Below are 24,052 nucleotides of genomic sequence, written 5' to 3'. Positions count from 1 at the left end.
CTACGATCCAGAAACAATGCAACAATCGATGGAATGGCGACACTCTGGTTCTCCAAGACCTAAGAATTTTCGTGTCCAAAAATCTGCTGGAAAAGTTCTGGTTGCTTTGTTTCTGGATCGTAGAAATGTACCCAAGTCTCATCCATAGTAACAATCCGGTTTAAGAAGTCTACATCGTTTTCAAGTCGAGCACAAATCGAACGAGATGCTTCTACCCTTGCACGCTTTTGGTCAACATTCAAACATTTGGGGATCCATTTTGCAGCAATTTTTCTCATGTCCAAATTGACGTAATCTATACGATGAACGCGTTCGTATGAAATATTCAGTGCTTCAGATATCTGTTTTAGCCCAATTCGACGGTCATGAACTGCATCGATATTTTCGGGGACTGATACAGAAACTGGGCTTCCCGATCGGTCATCATGAGGCTATTTGAATTCGTAACCTTTATGACCCATATGAGACTGATTTTTCCGAAATCTGAGTCAGTTTTCCTTTTTTCTCCAACACCAATAATTTCAATGAATTGAAAGGTGCAAAAGATCTATAAAAAAACTCACAAAATAATGATATAATGTAATGAGTCGTGCAAGTGAAGCCATGGGCAAAACGTTGTTATCTATAAAGTCGTTGAACCTCTATCAACAAGTAAAATTACAGCTCATCTAACATTTATGTTCCCCACATGAACTACACTAACATGTGGAAAGTTCTCATTAACTTATTATTTATTGATAATTACCTACATCTCTCAAAGACGATATAATGAAAGATGCAATCAGGTTGACGCGAAAAAAATTAACTGCTTGACATAAACCTTCCGAGAAATCGGGAAAAGTTATGTCGTACATGGTCAATTCGCAGGTCGTTGATGTTACTTATATCGTTGATCTCGTGTGTATGATCAGAGTGTAACAGCGAATGGACCAGTTATCCTGAAGAAGAGACGCATTGAGAGAATAATGACCATTTTGTTCTTGGAAGGAGGACTGTGGTGTTAGATCCAGATTTGTAGTACAATAAAAGGCTCAAAGGCATTTCATGTACTCAATGAAATTAATATCATTTTGTAATGGATGTCAACAGACAGCAAAGTATGCTCTCATCTGTGTTATGTAAACGACACAGATTATAGAAACAACTAATTGATACTGTGATCTGTGGACAGTTTTTGGCTTCGCCCATAGACATGTCTCTATGTCTATGGCTTCACCGGTGATAGATGACAGCACCACAAGAATCATTCTTTTTGCGGCGAACTGAAAAGAATTCCCGATCTGTCGATATATTTTTTTTTCATTCGGAAGAGAGCTGCATGTAGACTTGAAAGACAGCCCGGGTGAGCTCGCGGGCTGAAAAGAACGATCACCATGCCTGCATGATCGCAAAATTAAAACCTACCACATTTTTAGCGTTGACTTTAATTAGTGATCGTTCTAAGTAGTTTTTTACGACCGATAACAGGTAGACGTCCATTATGGTTAAATAGACATTTTCATATCCTTTTCTAGCGATGGGGAATGATTGATCTAACGTGACAACAGCTGTTTGATCTTCACGGAATTCGTTAGACTATTGGTGCTCATCCGGGATGATTGTGAGTATGCACAATGATAGGCTTCAATGACTGATATTAGCGACTAATCGCAAATGCTTTTGAAGAAACTGTTTTAAAGGCGATATCAATTTGACTTGGTCTGAGCACATATATACATCAGTATTGTCACCAATGTGTAGCACTCTCATTGGTTCACGGAGATGCTGAAAAAGTTTACAGATGGGTCCAAAAATAGAGATATAGGTGAGGGCATATTTGGCGAACCCAAAAATATGAGGAAAATAAAATTCAGGTAATTGACGTGTGTTTCAGGGAAAACCTGAAAAAAAGTATAGAGGTAAAAAAATCGTCATATACTCTGATACTTCTGAGAGCAAAGCTGCTCTTGGGGGAAGAAAGATTCAAGCAGATCTTGAAATGTCTATAAAACCTCTGAGTATCAGTATATTCAGTTTAAAGTGAGTTCCAGGAGTTTATAATAGGTAGTTAGGCTAATGAAACCAAAAGACAGGTCTCAAGTAGTCGAGTACAATAGAAAACAACATTAAAATTATTTTTGCAATCAAACCTCAGGTTTGGGACGCAGCAAGGCTCGAAAAAGGTACAGGGGATACAGACTCTGTAGCTAAAAACTTGCTAAAGCTGAGCAGACAGCAAATAGGTTCTGTCCCTGAACTATTACTGGTCAATGTAATCTCAGAGAACACATGCATTCGATGGGTGTCTGAAGATAAACCATCATGCATAATAAATGTGTAATATTGAAGTGCCATGCTCTATCCCGATAGAGGCAAAGATACCCATCACAACATCAGGAAGGAAAATAACTTCAACAATTTTTATAAAATTTGAGAAATAGGTTTTGAGCGTCAAGAAGCACTTTTTGCATAATATCATTTCTTTTTATTCTACCAGTGGCGTCCGTATTGCAGCGAAACTGAATATTTTCAGATAAAAAATGCTACGCCACTGGTTTTTCCGACAATAAAAATTACTATTTAAATCTTTATTTAATTTGGAGCAAATTCGGTGTCTTACCTTTTTGCTGTACGAGGCACCGTTTCCGGTTAAAAAAATAAAACACATTCTCATGCATGAAGAAATCGCCAAAATTTAATATAGCAAAAATAGTCTTATTATTATTATGTACCTACCATATCAAATTTTGGCGATTTCTTCATGCATGAGAATGTATTTTATTTTTTTAACCGGAAACGGTGCCTCGTCCAGCAAAAAGTCAAGAGACCGAATTTGCTCCAAATTGAATACGGATTCAAATAGTAATTTTTATTGTCGGAAAAACCAGTGGTGTAGCATTTTTTTATCTGAAAATATTCGGCCTCGCTGCAATACGGACGCCACTGGTAGAATAAAAAGGAAATGATATTATGCAAAAAGTGCTCTTTGACGCTCAAAACCGATTTCTCAAATTTCATAGAAATATTTCAAGCAGTGTGAGAGTTATTAATAAAAAACATTTTTTTTTTATATAATTTCAACACCCCGTATCTCGGAGAGGAAACATTTCTCGACATATGTTTATATGACAAACTAGGGCTTATTTTTTATGTAGAATACGTGGTTAAAATTTTTTGGTTACGATCTGGACCACCCTGTATACTGATACTGATCAATGGATTAGAGCACCAAATATTCGAACATCTAATGAATAAACCACGAAGGATATTTGGCAAAAGGCTGACAATGTTTTTTATTGTCAATGGCAAACCTTGCTCCGCTGAGTAAGTACCATAAAAACTGAATTATTCACACAAAAAAAAGTTTGATTCTATCAAGTGCGCTAACCTAAACATTTCCCATGATCTCTGGTACATCAAACCCGAACAATGTTTACACGTTTCCATAATGGCACAACCATCTTCTTCCGAGAATACGGCAAACACCTCTCACCGTACGGAAGATTAGCCGGCAGCGGTTTTATTGAAACTTAACAAGGATAAGTGTTACCCATTACGTTAGATAGTGCCTGGTTCGACCGTATCAGATACACACGGTGAGCGAAAAAACCGGCTTCCGATAGCCGCCGACCACAATGCAGACTTCGTAGATTGCTGCGTCTGATACAAGGGTTTGCGAATGCGACCAGTTTCTGGATCTGCGGAAAAACGAAACGTTTCCTGGGATTGAGGCATCGAGCAGGTCAAAGCTTCGAGAGAAAAACTATTGGGAAAACACATCCTTTGTAGAGGATGTATGAATAACTCCTCAATATTCAAAGAGTGTATACTCTATTCACATTTATTTTAGCAGTCGATTGGCCATGAAATAATTTTCTCAAGTTTTTGTAACTAGAACGGAGCAAGGTTGGCACTCATGAAATGTCATAACGCCGTTGCCACAACTAATATCAATTTTTATTACGAAAATGCCGAAAGTGATTGAAAAAAGAGACAGGGTTTCAGGAATTGCTATTTAGAATTCAGGTCCGCTCATTCAAATTGTTATACCTAACGTGACCAGACGTCCCGTTTTGAACGGGACTGTCCCTTTTTTTGATTGCTTGTCCCGGTGTCCCCGAACTGAACTTCGGGACGCAAAATTGTCCCGTTTTCGAAAACCGCGCTAAAATTAAAGAGGTGGCCAGTAAATATCTGGAGCAGTGGACTTGTTTCCTTACCAAAGAAAAGGAGATATTTTATTGGGTAGATTTAAAAAAATTATTATATCAATATATAATAATTATTATATTAATTGAGAAGGAATATATTGACTCTAATTCAGAAGTATTTGACGGATTTTCATTGATTTCGTACTATGTACATCACAGAGCAAAAAATAATCGAATGGAGTAATTTAAATGTTTCCACGGAAACTCGTTGGGTGGAAGTATCCAAACAATTTCACACCAACAATCTTCGGCATGAAAACTTTAGTATATTAATTGAATATATTTTATGTTTGCCGGCTACAAATTCTCCAGTAAAAAGAGTATTTTTTATGATGAACCAATTGTGGACCCAATTACAAATTCCCTTAGATTAGGAAAGGGAGTCTAGTCTCTAAGCAAATTCCAGTTCTGAAGACGATGTTGATAACTAAGGTGAATATAGACAAAACGTGCCAAGAGTTCCACTCTTACGAAATCATCACAAGCAGTATTGAAGGAAATTTGTTCCCCTGATAAATATAAATACAAATAAACATTTGGGAAATGTTTTTATTTGTAATACCTGATATTTTATTTTCTGTGAATAAATAAAAAAAAATTTTCATTGAATACCCGTTATATATACATATATATTAACCCAAATAAACCAGTGTCCCGTTTTGAGTCAGAAAATAAATGGTCACGTTAGTTATACCCTGATATTCTAAAATCCACAATACGTCAGACGGTAGCGAACATATTCAATGTAAGAGAATAGAGAACTTATATAATGTTTCATCTGAATTTAAACGACTTATATTTCAGCTGGATATTTCCACAATCAGAAAGATTGTGAATGAAGAGGATGACGAAGAATTTCCTTCTATTGGGAGACCCAAAAAAGTGGTGGCATTTGAGAATTTCATGTTTGAGTGAATCAATGCGAAAAGTTTACCACAGGATTTTCGATAAATCTCATCGGAGAATAAGTTCCCTAAAATGGATTTTTCTATTTTTCATTTGACTTGTCCTATACAATGTAAATGTCTTAAGGTACCAATAAATACCTTATTATTATTATTTTATCTATGTATTAAAATGAACAGCCACAAATACGCGCCAGTTGTCCTGTTTATTGTTTATTCATGTGAAATTTTTGTTAAAAAGTGAAGTTCATCTCGACTTGAAACTTCCTTTAATTCCTTGTACTTATATTGATGCAAGATAATTTTTGTTGAAGAATTTAACATTCTTGTAATTATCTGTTAATTCCTTCGGGAGATAACCATTTCCAACCACTGTAACACATGCATTTTATCTTCGGGTTAATATTTTTGAAATCTACAACTGATGTAACGTATTGAAACTTCAGCCAAAGAAGATAACGAACATTAACTCTCCTCAAGCTAGTGCATATTATGATATTATACTGATCTCTTGTGTTTTACATGCAAATAACTGGATTTGGTATGTCTTCAATCAGCTTGTATAAACTTCAATTATGTTCGTCACATATTTCCCGAAGAGATTGGACATAGTGATAAAATACGTAATAACAGAAACTTTTACGTAGAACGGGCAACATAGCGTTCATTTAAAACCCAAAAATGTTTTGACAATCGGCATAACCCCACATTTTCGTACTATACAGAGTGAAATGTGTCAAATTTCCATGGCCAACCGAGTGCTAAAATAAAAGTGAATGGAGTATAGTTAGAGAGGTGAACAGAGAGGAAAACTACTGGGAAACCACATCCTTCGTAGAGCAACCAAGCATAGAAATAACACCTTCAATATATTTAAAAAAAAGTTACTCTGGGTGAAGGCATAGTTATGGAGGAGATACGCACTGCTACCAATTTTCTCACATCATCAGCGCTCAAATTTCCTGCCCATCATATCAGCGTACAGCCGAAACGATATAATAATTATGATTCTGTGTATAGCCCCGAAAAATGAAGCCATGCGATCGGCCACCGTCGCAGGGGGATTGAAAGGTATCATTAAAGGCTGCCATAAAAATAACTCACAGCCATGTGCCGTTTATCCGCGACCTCCGTGCAGCTCCCGCTGAATTTATGAAGATGGCCGTCACGATGTAGAAGAAGAACTGCGTCATGTCCGCCGTGGATTTCCTCCTCGGCCTTTCTCCGAAGCGCATCGTGCTGAAACAAATGGATTACAATTAATATCGTTCATATTCTTATTGTGGGTGATTCTTGGGAGAGGCGTGCACCATTCAGGTCTAGATTGAGCTGAAGTTCTGCCCTGCACTGTTATGAAATTGATGGCACGTAAACGAAGGAAGGATTCAGCTGAGAAAGCAAGTTCTCCATCAATTAGCGGTAACACCGGTGACCGAATTACAGCGACTATGCTATCAATTCCCCATGTGCGCAACGAAACATAAAATGTAGTCGAAAAACACAAAGTTCTCGGTTGATAAGCGGTAATACCAGTCACCGAATTACAGCGACTATGCTATCAGTTCCACATGTGCGCAACGAAACACAAAATGTAGTCTAAAAACACAAAGTTCTCGGTTGATTAGCGCTAATACCAGTCACCGAATTACAGCGACTATGCTATCAGTTCCACATGTGCGCAACGAAACACAAAATGTAGTCTAAAAACACAGAGTTCTCCGTCGATTAGCGGTAATACCAGTCACCGAATTACAGCGAACATGCGATAAAATTCACATGAGAGCAATGAAACACAAAATGCAGTCTAAGAACACAAAGTTCTCCGTCGATTATCAGTAATACCAGTCACCGAATTACAGCGACAATTCACCATGTGTGCTATGAAGCCTTCGATGAATTACAGCGAATATTTCCATCATGTTTTCTATGTCAACAGTTCACGACGTATTACAGCGAAATTTCACTTTGAGATTGAGAATTACAGGGAATATACCAGAAATAATTGAATCCAACACTTCAGTCATGTATTTCATGAATCATAAGCAATTCATTCTTCAATGAGATTTAGTGATATTTACGCTGTGAGAATCACAGCGATTATTTGCTTATACATAGAAGGTCTATCTTGATCGTTGTTTTCCTTGCATTCCAAAGAATACGGTTTCGTTGTATTTTCCAAAAACACTGCTCTATGAGCTGCGCATTTTTCTCCGAATTACATCATGTTAGGATAAGGATCTAAGGATGAAATATAACCGTTATTTTCGTTGCTATTATTCAAATTACATCAAAATCTAGTGTCTTCTATAAATTCTGTAAACTGCTCAGGTTTCGGTGAATTACAGCGAACCGATTTATTCCATCTACTTCTAGATTATTGAAAATTTCAGGCGGATTCTAAGATAAATACAATTTTCAATGAATCACAGTCTTGTACCATTCATAAATAGTGCTATAGAGTTAAGATTTCATTCGGGGGAACACAAAGTTCTCCGTCAATTAGCGGTAATGCCAGTCAGCGAATTACAGCGAGCATGCGATCAAATTCACATGTGAGCAATGAAACACAAACTGCAGTCCAAGAACAAACAGTTCTCCGTCAATTATCGGTAATACCAGTGGCCGAATTACAGCGACAATTCACCATGAGATCAATTTTTCATGTGTACAATGAATTACAGCGAATATTTCCATCACGTTTTTATGCCAACAGTTCAAGACGTATTACAGCGAAGTTTCACTTTGAGATTGAGAATTACAGGAAATATACCAGAATTAATTGAATCAAACACTTCAGCTATGTCTTCCGTGAGCAATGGATTCTTGATTCTTCAATGAAATTAGGTAATATTCACGCTGTAAGAATTACAGCGATTATTTGCCCATACATGAAAGTTCTATCTTGAACATTGTTTTCCTTGCATTCCGAAGAATACAGTTTCGTTGTATTTTCCAAGAACACTGCTCTATGTGCTGTGCTGAATTACAGCGATCATGTTACTGTAAGTATCTAAGGATGAAATATAACCGATATTTTCGTTGTTATTATTCTACTTAACGAGTGAGAATTACATCAAAACCTAGTGTCTCCTATACCAAAATATAAATGACAGTTCAGCTTTCAGTGAATTACAGCGAAACGATTTATTACATCTACTTCTAGATCTACATTATTGAACATTTCAGGTGGGTTTTGAGAGAAATACAGTTTTCAATGAATTACAGCGACTGTCTTGTATCATTCATGAATACAGCTATAGAGCCAATATTTCATTCGCGACTTCTAAAGAGGGTTTCTGAAAAATTACAGCGGATATATAGGTTAAGTGTAAACTCCCATAAATTACAACGAATTGATCAAATGATTCCTAGATCCAGTGAAGGAGAGTTGTCTCTGGAAATGTGTTAAATTTTATTATTTAAATTTCATATCACGACTTTTTACAGCAGTGTAGAATAGCGTACATTTCAACATGAAAGTTTTAATTGCCGAACGATCTCATCACGACTTTAATTCCGTCCAGAAGTGCCCCAAAAAACGCACCTGTCATTTTATCGACTCATTTACGTCGTTTAGATCTTCCTGTCGTTTTTTTCTCGAGTCGCAAACGACCTCGTACATCAAGGGCCCTTTCACCGGACAAGTCGAATCCGACAAATTATCGCCAGCGTAATTATGACAGCGGTAAAATGAAAAGCGGATAGGATAATTGGTCCCGAAGTCAGCTGATAAACTATTCTGGCGGATAACGACTCGGACGGGGCAAATGAGAAGTCAACATACGTCAAGAACCGACGCGGTAAGTCCACAGGTGTTCCCTCGGATATGGACCGAAAAATTGCGTTTATTTATACACGAGCGACAGGCGATATCCGCTAATTATTCGCCGATACTCGATCCTCGACTTTCCTCCGCGAAACGGGATGCCACGTGACTTACCGGTCTGGGAACGAACATGGCAAAAACGTATACGTAGGTCAGCATCATTAGGAACACTCCAACAGGGTGTTTTCGAAGGTTTACAGAAGATGGAAGTCCTCAAAATCATCAAAAATCGTCTATATAAAATATTCAAGATGGCTGAGCTACAACCCCTAGAAGCTCGACAAAATTTAATTGAATCCAAGTACGGGACAGTGGTAAAACCAAACAAAATATAAGCAGATGGCAGGACAACGAATGGTTCAGTACATCTGAGTCTATATCATTAGTTCCATCAGATTTATTTTGACCCTGGATAAAATTCAAAGGCTACAGCCTGTATGTGAAGGAAACTCAACTAATTTCTGTCTCGATTTCTGTTTAGATTGTGAAATGAAGAGGCCAATTGTACCTACTGGAAACTTTCAGTGCTATAGGAAAATATACGTATACTCCATTCACTTTTATTTTAGCACTCGGTTGGCCATGGAAATTTGACACATTTCACTCTGTATAGTACGAAAATGTGGGGTTATGACGCTTGTCAAAACATTTTTAGGTTTTAAATCAACGCTTTGTTGCCCGTTCTACGTAAAAGTTTCTGTTATTACGTATTTTATCACAATGTCGGATCTCTTCGGAAAATATGTGACGAACATAATTGAAGTTTATACAAACTGATTGAAGGCATACCAAATCCAGTTATTTGCATGGAAAATACAAGAGATCAGTATAATATCATAATATGCACTAGCTTGAGGAGAGTTAATGTTCGTTATCTTCTTTGGCTGAGGTTTGAATACGTTACATCAGTTGTAGATTTCAAAAATATTAACCCGAAGATGAAATGCATATGTTGCAGTGGTTGGGAATGGGTATCTCCCGAAGGAATTAACAGATAATTACAAGAATGTTAAAATGCTTCAACAAAAATCATTTTGCATCAATATAAGTAAAAGGAATTAAAGGATGTTTCAATCAAGATGAAGTTCATCTTTGAACAAAAATTTCACATGAATAAACAATTAGCAGGATAACTGGCGCGTATTTGTAGCTGTTCATCTTAATGCATTGATATAATAACAATAATTAGGTATTCATTGGTACCTTAAGACATTTACAATGTATAGGACAAGTCAAATGAAAAATAGAAAAATCAATTTTCGGGAACTTATTCTACGATGACATTCATCGAAAATCTTGTAGTAAACTTTTCGCATTAATTCACTCAAACATAAAATTCCCAAATGCCACCACTTTTTTGGGTCTCCCAATAGAAGGAAATTCTTTGTCATCCTATTCATTCACAATCTTTCTGATTGAGAATCTAACGTCCAGTTGCAGGAAAGTCCATTAAGATTTGATGTCCTATCAAAATTTAAAACTGTCATTTTTGATGGTGAAAATGGAGGATTAAGATTTTAATGAAGTATTAAATTTTAATGGACTTTCCTGCAACTGGACGTAAATCGTTTGGATTCAGATGAAACATTATATAAATTCTCTTACATTGAATATGTTCGCTACCGTCTAACGTATTGTGGGTTTTAGAATATCAGGATATAACTATTTGAATGAGCGGACCTGAATTCTAAATAGCACTTCCTGAAACCCTGTCTCTTTTTTCAATCACTTTCGGCATTTTCGTAATAAAAATTGATATTAGTTGTGGCAACGGCGTTATGACATCAACGAAATTTCATGAGTGCCAACCTCACTCCGTTCTAGTCACAAAAACTTGGGAACATTATTTCATGGCCAACCGACTGCTAAAATAAATGTGAATGGAGTATATTTATCAGGGCCTAATAGGCAAAAATGGTAAAGCAAAAAAGTGTTTCTTACTTAGTTTTTCAGTTCATTTATGGATTTCCACCAAGAATCGTCCACATCAATGCAATAAATAAATAAAATATCCTACTAAATCCATATAATTACCCCTCATTGAGAGTACAACAACATGACTGCGTCCCCGTTGTGAAAGAAAAAATCCAGCGAATAACAAATGTCTCACATCTGCAGCTTCATGCTGATTCCCAAGAAGCCTAACTTATTATCAGTTTGAGGTAATAACTCGTACTTATCTCTTGGAGTATGTGTTAAGCTACGCATCGGGCATATTCGTTATGGTAATTAAAATCTGGTGTATGGATTCCGCAGTACGCTTTTAACGGATTACCTGAGCATTCATGGTGGTTGGTATTTGTTTTTTACGGTGTAAGATTAAGGTATTAACACGAAGAATGTGAACGAAAACGCAGAGCGACACTGGGGGGATTTAACATCAGGATGGCCGCAAAAGAAAGGACGAATGTTCAAGGGGTTATTTTTTCTCTATGGAAACTTGAGCTAGTTAACTTATTGTAACTAGAACGGAGTAAGGTTGGCACTCATGAAATGTCGTTAATGTCATAACGCCGTTGCCACAACTAATATCAATTTTTATTACGAAAATGACGAAAAAAATGATTGAAAAAAGAGGCAGGGCTTCAGGAAGTGCTATTCAGAATTCAGCTCCGCTCATTCAAATAGTTATACCCTTATCCACAATACGTCAGACGGTAGCGAACCTATTCAATGTATGAGAATAGAGAATTTATATAATGTTTCATCTGAATCTAAACGACTTATATTTCAGCTGACAATTTTCGCAATCAGAAAGATTGTGAATGAATAGGATGACAAAAAATTTCCTTCTATTGGGGGACCCAAAAAAGTGGTGGCATTTGAGAATTTTATAATTGAGTGAATTAATGCGAAAAGTTTACTACAGGATTTTCGATGAATGTCATCGTAGAATGAGTTCCAGAAAATTGATTTTCCTATTTTTCATTTGACTTGTCCTATACATTGTAAATGTCTTAAGGTACCAATAACTACCTAATTATTATTTTTATATCAATGCATTAAGATGAACAGCCACAAATACGCGCCAGTTGTCTTGCTAATTGTTTATTCATGTGAAATTTTTGTTCGAAGGTGAAGTTCATCTTGACTTGAAACTTCCTTCAATTCTTTCCACTTATATTGATGCCAGATGATTTTTGTCGAAGAATTTAACATTCTTGTAATTATCTGTTAATTCCTTCGGGAGATACCCATTCCCAACTACTGCAATTTATGCATTTTATCTTCGGGTTAATATTTTTGAAATCTACAACTGATGTAACGTATTCAAACTTTAGCCAAAAAAGATAATGAACATTAACTCTCCTCAAGCTAGTGCATATTATGATATTATACTGATCTCTTGTATTTTCCATGCAAATAACTGCATGGTATGGCTTCAATCAGTTTATATAAACTTCAATTATGTTCGTCACATATTTTCCGAAGAGATTCGACATTGTGATAAAGTACGTAATAACAGAAACTTTCACGTAGAACGGGCAACATAGCGTTGATTTAAAACCCAAAAATTTTTTGACAAGCGTCATAACCCCACATTTTCGTACTATACAGAGTGAAATGTGTCAAATTTCCATGGCCAACCGACTGCTAAAATAAAAGTGAATGGAGTATATTCCAAGAGGAATCCAAGTTCACTTCCTACAAAATGAGGCTTAAATAGGTTACTCGTGAATAATAATGATGGATTAATTCATTGAAATGCGGTAGGTATCACAGAAATTGAGAGAATATTTCAGTCAAATATTCATATGAATTCGTTTTAACGGTTCAAGAAATGCGAAATATTTTCAGGACAAAGCTCGATTGAATCCTCATCTATAATCGAAATCTCTTGGTTGGATAAATATCGAGGTCAAAGTATTTCCAATTGAAAATGAACACCAATGACACTAGGAATTCAAATGGATGGTTGTATAAATCTCAACGTTGAAGAAACAATAAAAATTCCCTGTTTATTGTCCCGTTCTGCTCGACACCATAATCAAAATATAAACAACTCTTTTACCCCTGCCATGTAAATTTTATAGATACCTGTCGTGAACACCGTTAGATATTGATAATCATAAAGTTCCCCAATAACAAGAAGGCATTACTGTTGGAAGACAATGTTGTTTTGAATAATGTTGAGAAGCTGTTGCCAGTGGCGTAGGATATCTACCAATAAGGGGATTGTTTCATTCCACTATGGAAAGAAAAGTTAATAATGAAAATATAACAAAAACGGTTGTAATATCCTCAATTATTCAGAATTTTTTCAAAATAAGTAGATAAAATCGATAAAATTGAATTATTGTAAGCACAAATTAGTTGACTTTGACCATTGTTAACGTCTAATAAGGATCATTGCCATTTAGGCGTTATCATTCTTCGTTAACGTCTAATTTTGGCAGATGGTTCCAGAGAGGTTAGACATCAGTTCATATTTCGTATCGCTTTTAATTCAATAGGAAAACCTTGTCTTGCACTGAGTTGAATATGTGTAAAATTACTTTTTTACTGAACAGCATTTGGGACAGGTTTTACTTTACCACTTTATTTGGAATAAAAGTGCTGAAATGAATCGAATGCTTGTCAAAGTTTACGGTGACAATGCTCCAACTGGTTGATCATGTACGAGGATATATTGAAAAATTCTTAGCCAATTTCAATGTCAAAATATTTTATTACTCAACATATTCTCCTCTTAATTGGATACATTTATTACAGCGAACCTGCAACGTCTCTAGACCTTTCAAAAAAAAATGTTTCTTCTTGCTCTGCAAACCAGACCTCCACAGCTTTTATTACCTCATCGTTGGAAGAAAATTCACGACTTTTTAAACTTTTTTCAGTTGAGGAAAGAGATGATAGTCATATCGAGCCAAATCTGGTGAATAAGGGGGGTGTTCTAGTAATTCAAACCCTAAATCACGAATTTTTTGCATGGCAACATGAGATTTGTGTGCAGGGGCGTTATCCTGCAAAAACAAAACACCTTTGGATAGCTTTCCTCGTCTATTTTCTTTAATTTTTCCCGTAGAGTGGTCAGTAATGTCCAATAGTAATCTCCGGTTATTGTTCTACCCTTATCCAAAAAATTAATCATGATTACTCCATGGCAATCCCAAAAGACTGAAGCAAGAACTTTTCCAGCAGATTTTTGGACACGAAACTTCTTAGGTCTTGGAGAACCAGAGTGTCGCCATTCCATCGATTGTTGCTTTGTTTCTGGATCGTAGAAATGTACCCAAGTCTCATCCATAGTTACAATTCGGTTTAAGAAGTCTACATCGTTTTCAAATCGAGCACAGATCGAACGCGATGCTTCTACCCTTGCAGCTTTTGGTCGACATTCATCCATTTTGCAGCGATTTTCTCATGTCCAAATTGACGTGTTACCCTGTACATGTGATAATTCTAATGAAACTAAGTTCAATAAAATTAAAATTGATTTAAATGATGTCCTTCGAAGATAACCTGATTATAACTCTTACAGCTGACCATTCCTATACCTCCTGAATGTTCATTCCATTATCCAAAGCTCACATCTTTATGCGAATACATAACTTTCCGCAAATTTGCGCAATAGTACTTTTGCACCGCATAAAATAACGCTCGCATGATAACAGTGCTCATTATAAGTAATAAACGACTCCAATATATCGAAATCAATAAAAATCACCGTAGCTCCACTTTCTTTATGTGCCCGTGCACACCCAAGACACGTCACTGTGTCATATCCTGGCATTTAAATGAAGCCGTAAAAACGTGAATTGATTCAACGGGAAAATGGAAATGGACGTACCCTCCGGTGCGAGTTGCGCCACTTAAATATGATGACCAATTATACGTTTTGGGATGAATATGGGCAACATCACAATTTCGATCATAGTTTCTCAATAACACACGTATCACTCTTAGCTTAACGATGATTTTTCTGGAAGAGTTGCTCTTGTATATGAATATGCATCACATTTAGATCTGCGATAATTTTCCTGAAAGAAAAACTACTCGCAAGTTGACCACCGAAAAATTCCCAAAAAGATGGGGTCAGTTGAAACTCCCTCAAGACTGAACGGTTGTGCCGAAAAGGATGAAATTCTCAGATTTATTACTAGACCAGTTGCTCTTTCAGAATATGTATCACATTCAGATCTGCGATAATTTTCCTGAAAGAAAAACTTCTCGCAAGTTGACCATCGAAAAATTCCCGAAAAGATGGGGTCAGTTGAAACTTCCTCAAGACTGAACGGTTGTGCCGAAATGGATGAAATTCTCAGATTTATTACTAGACCAGTTGCTCTTTCAGAATATGTATCACATTCAGATCTGCGATAATTTTCCTGGAAGAAAAACTTCTCGCAAGTTGACCATCGAAAAATTCCCGAAAAGATGGGGTCAGTTGAAACTTCCTCAAGACTGAACGGTTGTGCCGAAAAGGATGAAATTCTCAGATTTATTACTAGACCAGTTGCTCTTTCAGAATATGTATCACATTCAGATCTGCGATAATTTTCCTGAAAGAAAAACTTCTCGCAAGTTGACCATCGAAAAATTCCCGAAAAGATGGGGTCAGTTGAAACTTCCTCAAGACTGAACGGTTGTGCCGAAATGGATGAAATTCTCAGATTTATTACTAGACCAGTTGCTCTTTCAGAATATGTATCACATTCAGATCTGCGATAATTTTCCTGGAAGAAAAACTTCTCGCAAGTTGACCATCGAAAAATTCCCGAAAAGATGGGGTCAGTTGAAACTTCCTCAAGACTGAACGGTTGTGCCGAAATGGATGAAATTCTCAGATTTATTACTAGACCAGTTGCTCTTTCAGAATATGTATCACATTCAGATCTGCGATAATTTTCCTGGAAGAAAAACTTCTTGCAAGTTGACCATCAAAAAATTTCCAAAAGGGTAGGGTCAGTTGAAATTTCCTCAAGAGCGAACGGTTGTGCCGAAGTGGATGAAAATTTCAGATTTATTACTAGAAGAGTTGCTCTTTCAGAATATGTATCACTTTTAGATCTGCGATAATTTTTCCTGAAAGAAAAACTTCTCGCAAATTGACTTTAAATATTTCCAAAAAGGTGGAGTCAGTTGAAACTTCCTCAAGACCGAACAGTTGTGCCGAAATGGATGAAATCCTCAGATTTCATACTAGAAGAGTTGCTCTTTCAGAGTATGTATCACATTTAGATCTGCGATAATTTTTCCTGGAAAAAGAACTACTCGCAAGCTGACTTAAAATATTTCCAAAAAGGTGGGGTCAGTTGAAACTTCCTCAAGACCGAACGGTTGTGCCGAAATTGATAAAATCCTCAGATTTTGTACTAGAAGAGTTGCTCTTTCAGAATATGTATCACATGTAGATCTGCGATGATTTTCCTGAAAGAAAAACTACTCGCAAGTTGACCATCCAAAAATCTCAAAAAGATAGAGTCAGTTGAAACTTCCTCAAGACCGAACGGTTGTGCCGAAATGGATCAAATTCTCAGATTTATTGCAAGAACAGTTGCTCTTTCAGAATATGTATCACATTCAGATCTGCGATAATTTTCCTGGAAGAAAAACTTCTCGCAAATTGACCATCAAAAAATTCTTAAAAGGGTAGGTTCAGTTGAAACTTCCTCAAGAGCGAACGGTTATGCCGAAATGAATGAAATTGTCAAATTTATGACTAAAAGAGTTTGCCTTTTAGAATATGTATCACATTTAGATCTGCGGTAATTTTCCTGGAAGAAAAACAACTCGCAAGTTGACCATCGAAAAATTCCCAAAAAGATGGGGTCACTTGAAACTTCCTTAAGACCGAACAGTTGTGCCGAAGTGGATGAAATTCTCAGATTTATTACTAAAAGAATTGCTCTTTCAGAATATGTAAGTATAAAATTTGGATCTACGACGATTTTCCTAAAATATACGCGACTAGAAGCAAGGAAGTAACCTCCTTGAACAAACTCTGGAACTGGACGAGGTAATGTGTGACACAATGATAGATAGTATAACCATAGTTTATCCGGCTTCCCAACCATAGGTGGGGCACCTGTCTGTACAAACTTCAACGTAGCTGCTCTTCTTTTATACAATTTTTTCAGAATTATTGTAATGAAATATTATTTTTTTGATGGTTCGATCTCTCCTACAGTCTTATGATAAAGATTCGATTGTTTCTCGGATGAATCACCCATTGTTCCAACGTTTCTTTGAGCAGTCGTGTACCAACTTTTGCTACCCATCTAATAATCCGTTCTTCTATCACGAAAAATCGGAAACGGAGATCAGCGACGTGGAAAAATGTATCCGCCACAAAAACAGCTATTCCCCGAATACCTAACTGTAGCGATCAGAATGAAGAACGATCGAATTATCCGTGAGTATTTATTCTATTGATAATGAAGAATGAGAACAATTCCCGAAGCCTGGGGAAATATAAACAAAGCGACGCCGAAAGGAAATTCGTTCTTATATTCAGGATTCATTAGGCCATATTTCAAGGAAACGATCAATAGATCTTTCCGACTAGTAGGCTGATATATATGGGCGCCCAGGGCTTCATTGCGATATGAATACATTATTGCGAGATTAACGTTTTATTCGGAGTTAGAGATCAAGAAGTTTTTCGTTAGAGGTTCTATACACCTTAACCTTCTTGAAATCACCCTTATTCTATGAAAATCAGAAGTGTCTCCGTCGACAGCAACCTATACAGAGTGTGTCTTTGACTTGTTGAGGAAAAAAAGTGTTTCTTTTGACCCCAAGAATCTAGTGTTGAAATACACTGCGCAAAAAAATTAACTCACATTATGTAAATCTCAAATTTATTCTACAACTGAAGGTGTTCTCAATGATAATTATTTTCATCAGAATTATGCATGCATATGTTATCCACTTTCAACGGTTTTCTTCAATACAGATGTTTTTTCCCAGCAGGAATAAAAAAAGATGATATTATCAGATTTTGAATGTACTGGCTCCATTCTAAAATCGGTTGTTCTCGATCAATTCTAGTGATCAATAGTTTTTCTTTCGTTTGATTTTCTACACTCGATCGCTATGCAACGCGAAACACGCAATTTGACCCAAGAGGAATGTGCCCAAGCGGTAGTTTTGCGAGAAGAAGTGTGGGCATACACAAGAATTGCAGAAAGGTTTGGAGTTTCCCATACAAGTGTGTCCAGAATGTTGCAGCGATTCAGGGAGACAGGTATGAATGTCCAAAGACCAGGACAAGGTAGACCACGGGTAACAACTGCCATTCAAGAACGTTACTCAAATTCAGCTTGAGCAAACTCCTGAGGTGCAAATTAGCACTCAGACAATAAGAAATGGCCTCAGAAAATATGATTTAAGGCCTCATGTCGCGGCAAGGGGCCCAGCTCTTACCCCAGCCCATCGAAGGGCGCGTTTGGATTTTGCGAGAGAGCATATCCATTGGGAAGAGGCCGACTGGGAAAGAGTTCTCTTCACAGATGAGTCTAGATTCTGCCTCTACCATTGTGATCGACGTTCCCTTGTATACAGACGTCCGCATGAAAGATATGCTCAGTGCAATTTCCTGAAAACTACTGGTTTCGGAGGAGGATCGATTATGGTATGGGGTGGAATATCTTTGACTGCTCGCACAGACCTAGTGGTCGTTGATAATGGAGCTATGAATGCTGATAAGTATATAAGGAACATTCTTGAAGAGCATGTAGTGCCATTTGCCCCATACATTGGTGAAAATTTCATTTTTATGGACGATAATGCCAGACCCTATCGTGCGGGCATCGTTCAGGAGTACCTTGAAGAGGTTGAAGTCTCTCGAATGGAATGGCCAGCAAGAAGTCCAGATCTCAATCCGATTGAGCAGGTTTGGGACAACCTCAATAAAAGGCTGAGAAGTTCAGAAAATCATCCAGCTACTCTTAATGACTTAGGAATCCAACTCGGAGAAATCTGGGAAGGATTAGATAGAAACATTTTAAGATCACTCATTTTGAGTATGAACCGTCGTTGCCGAGCTGTAATTAACGCAAGGGGTGGAAATACCAAGTATTAAATCACTTATCAGCATTTCAGTATTTTGAAAATTGTTCATTTCTCTTCTTTCACATAAGATTCGGTGAAATCCTGAATTTTTCTTCCATTTAATGTGTCTTGTTTCGTTCAAAACCTTCCCGAGAGAACATAAAAAATAAGTTATAAAGTCAATGTAGAGTTAACTTTCATTAAAATTGAGATTTTCAGAATGTGCGTTAATTTTTTTGCGCAGTGCATGTATATGTACAAGTCAAATACTCCCCTGTATACATAATATGGAGAGGAAGTTTGACTTACTGAGTTCAAAATCTGTATGATGGAAGAGTCCTAGACAAAATATTGATCCATTTCTACATGCCCCAATTTGATCCTCGGAAATCTAAAATTATGAACTATGAAATAAAAGTAGGAATTTTTTTTCCGTTCTCATTCCCATAATTTTTTCAACGAAGATAATTGACCAAAACTGAGGTCACTGCGGTGTATTCATCGTGATATCTCACAAAGTCATTCAATTAACGATAGCACAGAACGTAACAGCTTGTTGATAATAAAATCTCGGAACTCAACAGATCTTAAATTGCCCATTAATTCGATACGAACGTAGAAGAAAGTGGACGCAAACTTTTAGAGCCTCCTTTGTGGTCTTCCGTCACAATGAAAGTAGGAATTAGTAATTTAATAGTCTTCAATTCACACTCCTTCAACGGTTATTTCCATCAAACGGGGTAATCCAAGAACCAGAAAGTCTGACACAGAAACTCGTTGAAATATACGCTCACTATACGATCGATGATGATTCTGAACAAACTTTGTGAATTTTCTGATGGTCATTCAGGGCCGATCCTAGGGTATAGGCCGCCCGCGTCAGTTTAAGATTTTGCCGCCCCTATGCCTACACATAAAATTAAAGAGAAGATACAGAAAAGTAAAAACTGTATAGTGATGTATTTCCCAAAATACTGATCCTAGAAAGAATCTGATTGCATATTCCTGATCTACGACCTCAGATTAGTCAGTAAGATGACCCGGGTCCATATAGCTAAATGAATAAATTTTTGTTCGTTGGTGAAGCGCGGGTAACAGAGAAATTTTTCTGAATCCAAAAAATTTTTATTTTTCGAACTATATCGACCCGGGTCATTTTATCGACCAATTTGAGGTCGTAGATCACGAATATGCAATAAGATTCTTCCTAGGATTAATCTTTTAGGAAATTAATCACCTTCAGTGAAAAATTCTGAGAAAATTGGTCAATTTTGAGGAGCAGTAGCAGCCAGAAAAGAAGCACTGGACATATGCTGATTTTTTTGGTGATAGACTGATCCTTTGCGAATGTAAAAATCCAACTTTCATTAACCTACCGCCAGCAGTTCAGATTTTATGATTTTTTCTGGGTAGGTCCAAAATTTGGAATTTTCCTTCGACCATAACATGAAAAATAATCCCTTCAGCAAAATTCTGTTTGAATATTCGTGAACTACGCCCTCGGTTCAGTGAAAAGTCCAATTTTGGTGGAAATTGGGAAGATCGAAAATTTTTCAAATTTTCCATACATATGCATGGAAAAATTGCGATTTTTTGAAAAATATTTTTGGTCTCCGATCAGAACCAAATTTTTACTGTCGACTAATTCGAGGGCGGAGATAACGAATATGCAAACAGATATTTTTGAAAGAATTTATTTTTCCAGTTATGGTCGATGAAAAATTGGAAAATTTGGACCTTCGCGGAAAAAATCATAAAATCAAAACTGCTAGCGGCAGATCAATGAAAATTAGAATCTTCTATTCGCAAAGGAACCATTCATCATCAAAAAAATCAGCATATGTCTTACTCTTTTTTTCTGGCTGCTACAGCTCCTCAAAGTTGACTAATTTTTTCGAAATTTTCCACTAAAAGTGATTTATTTCCTAAAATAATGAGTCAGGTCGTCTTTCCTAAAGATTTCAGCATCTTTCGGATCACCTGTAGTGGCCCGAAAGACTGCAGAAGACATGAAAACTCTTCGTTTGAATAAAATACTCCTAGTCCAAAATTTCTGGGAGTTATCGACTCACCCTATATAAGACTAATCATCTAGAACCTACTCTTCTTTAATAAGCCGATATAATCAACCCCATAGTCCTTCCATTATTCGACTTATTTCGATTCATTATATTCCATTCACAGAAAGGGTGAATGATGGTTCACATGAGCTTTGACCCACTTCCTGTGTTTGATTGGCAATTGAATGGCAGATCGAAATCTTTGAGAAAACCAGTTACCGGAGACCGCATACGGTTCGATCGTGTTCTTATAAATCTCCAAAACGGATTCACTTCAGAGAAGAGACGTGAATTCTTTTGACGTATGTAATGACCAAAGACGGTTATCGAGTTAGAAATTGTCAATCGCAGACTTCAAATTGCAACTTTCCACATGTAACATCTTCGGCGTTTCAGGTGTTTATAACAGGAGCACGAGGATATACCTACACTGGTCGAAAAATGATACGGATCACGTTTGAATTTCTTTTTATCCGTGCTTGTGTTAAGTTGTCTGTATAATCTGTTATGCATGTGTTCTTTTAGAATAAACTTCGATTTTTCTGTTTTTTTTGTCATATTCTTTTACAGCTATATCACAGACGACAGTGGGCCGAGGATCTGTCACCAGAAAGACAGTTCACACACAGCCAACTTCAACTAGTTTAAATCAAAATTTCGCCATCCCGTGATAGCCAGCGCGGCTATTGGCAAAACTATGAACTAGCTATTGGTACATATTTCAGGGGACAAAAAATCTGTGGTCTCAAAGTAGCGATCGTTCTTCTTCTCTGTACTCTCCATAGAAACTATACAGATATGTATAACTTTGTGATCCATAAAAATGAATGTCTATCCGTAAAAACCATAAGGATCCTCGAATACCGGCAATGAAATATAAATAAAAACTCCAGACAGTTTCCTCTTGGAGATCTCAAGCAGTTCTTCTTCTTACAATATCGAACATTACTGTCATCATCATAACGGGTCGGCTTGGGCTCGAGTTATTCCAATCGTTTTCAATTAAAAAATAAATACGACGCACGTAGATTCGGACCGTTGGAGTACTCGCTTAATAAATTAATGAACATCTTTACGCAATTAAACTCCACTCAAAGACCTGTCCATTGAGTAAACAGTAGTGAGAGCTGTCAGTGTTGAGTTATCATCGATATTCCGTCAAATTGTTTGTTTACCTCTCCCTTATAAGGAGTAAAAGTTATTTTGTTGCGGTGCTATGGTAATTGCAGTTGCATGTTTCCTTTAGCACCAGTACCTTTAACCGAAATTATTCATGCTGGGCTAAATGATCATTTATTCAGTAATTATTAAATATTTCAGCTCAATACACCTTAATTTAATGTTGATTTCTTTCAATAAAAAACTTTCATCGAATATACTATGCTGCTAATTTAGAATATAGAGGATTATTCAAAAGTTCAGGTCATAACTTGATTAAATAAGGTTTTTCAAGTACAATTTGATTTTTTTAATTTATTTTTATAAATTTCAAAAGGATTGGGATAATGAGATATCCTTTGGAGGATATTTTACTCAAAGGATTCCTGGTATTCTCATGAGTTCAAAAGAACAATTGGAATTCAATTCACGTGTTTCAGAGTCTTAATTTTAAGTTATTGCTTGAGAAACTATTAATTAAACAAAGGAAGGATATGGATTCCATTTTTCGTGAGCTTTTCAACGAGCCCACACATGGTATACCGGGAGAGACAAATATTTTAAGAGTAGATAGATTCTTGGGACAAAAAAAAAAACACTTTTAAGTTTTCATAAGGAGCTGTGCCAACCCTGAAAAAACAAAATTGAATCTGTGACACTACACAACTGTGGATCTTTTAAACAGAGTTGTATTCAGCCTAAATATCCAATTTTTCAAATTTCACAGATTTTTGAAGATCAAATTACTCGAAAACGGCTCATTATACGAGAAAATAAGAAGTATACTTTTATTTTACAAAACGTTTAAATAGGTATTCATTACATAGCGTCCAACTTATTTCCAAGGGTTGGGTTGTTTGAATTTTTGGTATTTTAATGGTAGGTACGTAGTTAGTGGTCATAATGAGAAAACTGAAAGACGTGGGTGATATCTTGTTTTCGAAAAAGATTCATCAGAAAAATGAGAAACTATATTTTGAAATTCATTTCATTCGATGAAACCGTTTGTGAGATAGAACTAAAAATAACATGTTTTTATGGTTTTTTAACAGCCTGTATCTTTCAAACCGAGCCAATTCGGATAAAATGGTAAGGAAAAAAAGTGTTTCTTTTGACCTCAAGAATCTACTGTTAAAATATTTGTACGAGTCAAAGACTCACCCTATATATGTACATATTTTCATTTGAAAATCGGTGGATTTGGATCATGAATTTTATTGGCATAAAATTAGGGTAATTAAAGGGTTAAGGTGTTTTCGTTTTGAGTTATTGATTGAAGAAATATTAATTTCATTTCAGATTTATACCAAACCCGAGTTGACACAGAAAACTCTCAAAAATTTTCTAGGAAAAACTAAATTATTTCCAATCCACCACTGAATACTATAAAATCTACTTCATAGCAGTGAAAAATTATTACCTACTAATCCCAAATCGCAAAAAAATTACTACTTCTAGTCCCCCACAGGAAATTTGATCCTACCTGTTTTAAAATTCAAAATCCCCACATTTCAACACTAGAACTCACAAAAAACGTCCGACTCTCACTCAAACCACCCTGCATCCGGAAAACATCACATATTTCCGCGAAAAAACGCGTGAAAATCGTATACTTTTCGAATTCGGCCGCTGCGCGCGCGCCTCTTTAGTTGCCGCGGGACCGGAACGACGGTGTTCGTGGCCGACCGGTTTAGATCTGAGGGCCCGGACCCGGAGTTTGCATTGTCCCCGTGTATACCACGGTTCCTCTAGCATCAGCGCGATTAGCCAAGCTTCACTGGTCCCAGAAGAAATGGGATAACGCGGTTGGCCACGGTACAGGGGGTTAGAGCGAAAGGGGTGCCTTTTTCTAACGTTTCATCTACTGGTTGGTAGAGAACGCCGGTCCGAACTTTTCAGATTCTTTCGTGTTTTATG

At 36.7% G+C, this 24,052-nt stretch overlaps 1 protein-coding gene across 1 annotated transcript in view; it reads right to left on the bottom strand.

The window, feature by feature from the left end:
- LOC123308462 (protein Wnt-5b-like) overlaps window positions 1-23,825 on the bottom strand; it is a 47,800-nt gene extending 23,975 nt beyond the window's left edge. Inside the window, exons 1-2 of the mRNA XM_044891117.1 lie at window positions 23,619-23,825; window positions 6,200-6,334 (exon numbers count right to left, since the gene is read on the bottom strand). Of these exons, the coding sequence (XP_044747052.1) occupies window positions 6,200-6,330 (131 nt within the window). The 5' untranslated portion in view covers window positions 6,331-6,334; window positions 23,619-23,825. The remainder of the gene's footprint in view (window positions 1-6,199; window positions 6,335-23,618) is intronic.
- Window positions 23,826-24,052: the final 227 nt, after the last annotated feature.

This window comes from Coccinella septempunctata, chromosome 2, assembly GCF_907165205.1.
Source record: "Coccinella septempunctata chromosome 2, icCocSept1.1, whole genome shotgun sequence".
Lineage (NCBI taxonomy): Eukaryota > Metazoa > Arthropoda > Insecta > Coleoptera > Coccinellidae > Coccinella > Coccinella septempunctata.
The sequence above is the reverse complement of the archived record's forward strand: the minus strand, read 5'-3'. Positions and strand labels throughout refer to the sequence as shown.